This window comes from Salmo trutta, chromosome 1 (genome assembly GCF_901001165.1).
Source record: "Salmo trutta chromosome 1, fSalTru1.1, whole genome shotgun sequence".
In the NCBI taxonomy this organism is placed as follows: Eukaryota; Metazoa; Chordata; class Actinopteri; order Salmoniformes; family Salmonidae; genus Salmo; species Salmo trutta.
The window spans coordinates 12,763,654-12,766,153 of NC_042957.1; the positions used below are offsets into that span (position 1 = coordinate 12,763,654).

At 47.1% G+C, this 2,500-nt stretch overlaps 1 protein-coding gene across 1 annotated transcript in view; it reads left to right on the forward strand.

The window, feature by feature from the left end:
* LOC115175637 (disks large-associated protein 2) overlaps nucleotides 1–610 on the forward strand; it is a gene marked incomplete at its 5' end in the record, with an annotated part of 191,923 nt that extends 191,313 nt beyond the window's left edge. Inside the window, 2 exons of the mRNA XM_029738938.1 lie at nucleotides 318–365; nucleotides 590–610. Coding sequence (XP_029594798.1) covers nucleotides 318–365; nucleotides 590–610 — 69 coding nt within the window. The remainder of the gene's footprint in view (nucleotides 1–317; nucleotides 366–589) is intronic.
* Nucleotides 611–2,500: the final 1,890 nt, after the last annotated feature.

Consider the following 2,500-nt stretch of genomic DNA (forward strand, 5'->3'; position numbering starts at 1 on the left):
CCGCCGGCACCACCTCGCACCACCTCCAAGCCCCTCATCTCAGTGACGGCCCAGAGCAGCACAGAGTCCACTCAGGATGCACTACCCCGAGGGGAGTGACCCACGGGGCGAGTTGTTACTGTGGGCGCCGGACGGTCTGGGCGGCTCGGGTCGGAACCCCTCACAAAACTCCACCTCGACCGCCCCTGCGACAGCGCCAATGTGGTGATGCTGGCCATGGAAGACGGCCAGGGAGGCAAGCCGGCACGCCTCCTCGGGCAAGCCACGCTCGGTTTTTGTGCAAGACGTGTGACTAAGGCTGTGTTATGGTGTCCAAGGCTGAGGAATACCTCAAAAACGCCACGTCCTTCCATATGGAGATACAGGTAAAACCAAGCTTCCACACACACACGTTGATATTCTAGTCCAGGTAGGTTGTCAAACATACGGGTCCCGCGAGGGGTCCAATCCGGATCCGCGGGTGGGTGGTTGACAAAATACATTTGCATTTCAAAATGTTTTGTTTTTTTGGGGGGGAGGGGAAAAACAAGTATACATTACAATGACTGCAACCATTTTACACCTGACACATGTGACCCTGACCAATCAGGATAATGACCTGACCACATAGCTCTACAGCCACTGGCCAGCTCACAGCACAATATAACACACACACACACACACACACACACACACACACACACACACACACACACGCACACAGATGTACACACACACAGAGATGTACACATGCACACGCATGCACACGCACACACACACACACACACACACTTACACAGATGTACACACACACACAGATGTACACATGCACACACATGTACACGCACACAACCACACACACACACACACACACACACACACAAACATACACACAAACACAAACCACCTATGATGACGAATAGAGTAGAATAACATTAGAGGAAACTGTTGAAGATTACTATTTATCAGTGTAATTCAATTTGATCATATTATCTATTTTACATTGGAAACAAATGTAATTTCTGGATGCCTGCTGCTGTGACTTTTCATGTCCTCTTAAATGACATTAAGCACGCCATATAGCATTAATGTAACCATTTAGACCCTTAAATTGCACTTAAGACAACATTCTGTGTCTTTTGCAATGCAGTTTCTCAAGGCATAGATAAAAGCCATTGCATCATCGCCATCATCATCATCAACATCATCAACATACCCATCATAACCTTCAGTGCCAGCACCATATTTATCATATCTGTTACCATATCTGGTACAATTCGTTATTTACTCTGAAGTACTCGTTGACATTTTATTCCACACTCAACTTTTTTATGTCATTATTTTGAAGTACTGGGTCTATACTGTTGACATGACAATAGATGAGTGTGTGAGCTCGTAACTGAGCCGTAGAAAGAGAGGGACAGGCCTATAAAAGCCATCCCTCTCAGTGAGACACAGTCATCTGATCAGGATCAAGGCTCTCAGGGCAAACACTCCTCTGGCATCACTTGATTGCAGATCCTCTCTCGCTCACTCTCTCTCGCTTTCTCTCTCTCTCTCTCTCTCCTCTCTCTCTCTCTCTCTGACTCCCTCTCTCTCCTCTCTCTCCCCTCTCTTTCTCTGACTCCTCTCTCTCTCACTCTCTGACTCTCTCTCTCTCACTCATCTCGACCTCTCTCTCTCCCTAACTCTCTCTCTCCCTCTCTCTCTGACTCTCTCTCTGACTCTCTCCTTCTATCTTTCTCTGACTCTCTCTCTCTCACTCTCTCTCTCTCTCTGACTCTCTCTCTCTCTCTCTGTCTCTCTCTCTCTTTCTCTGACTCTCTGACTCTCTCTCTCTGACTCTCGCTCTCTCTCTCTCTATTCTCCCCTCTCTCCTTCTCTCTCTGACTCTCTCTCTCCCCCTCTCTCTCTCTGACTCTCTCTCTCTCTCTCACTCTCTCTCTCTCTCTCTTTCTCTGACTCTCTCTCTCACTCTCTGACTCTCTCTCTCTCCCTCTCTATCTCTCTCTGTGTGTCCTTTCTCTCTCTCTCTCACTTTATACCCCCCTCTCCTCTCCTCTCTCTATTCCCCCCTCCCCCCTCTGTTTCTGTCCCTCTCTCTGTATACAGTTTCTAGTATAGATCACTACAGATTACTACCCTCTTTATGATTTATGCCTCTAAGCAGCCTCATTGATATTCTAGTAAAGTCCATTGGTAAAATAGTTCCCCCATGATACTGTTGTCAAGAAGTTCATGACATGTGACCAGTGTTATTGTTTATGTTCACGTTGTTGTTTACCAGGTGGAGACGGCGACGGATTCGGAGTCGGAGGGTAAAGGTCTTCCTCAGTACCATTCTGTTGGCACCCAGGTGGAGGATAACAAACGGTTATGAGGCACACAGGGAAGTGGAAACTGGAAATACAACCGTTGCATAATTTGGCCTCTGACCCTTTACAGCAGCAGTCAATAATTTCCCTCTGGTTCCTGATTGCGCTAACTAAATATTTGAAAGTTATTATGCAATGTAGTTGTG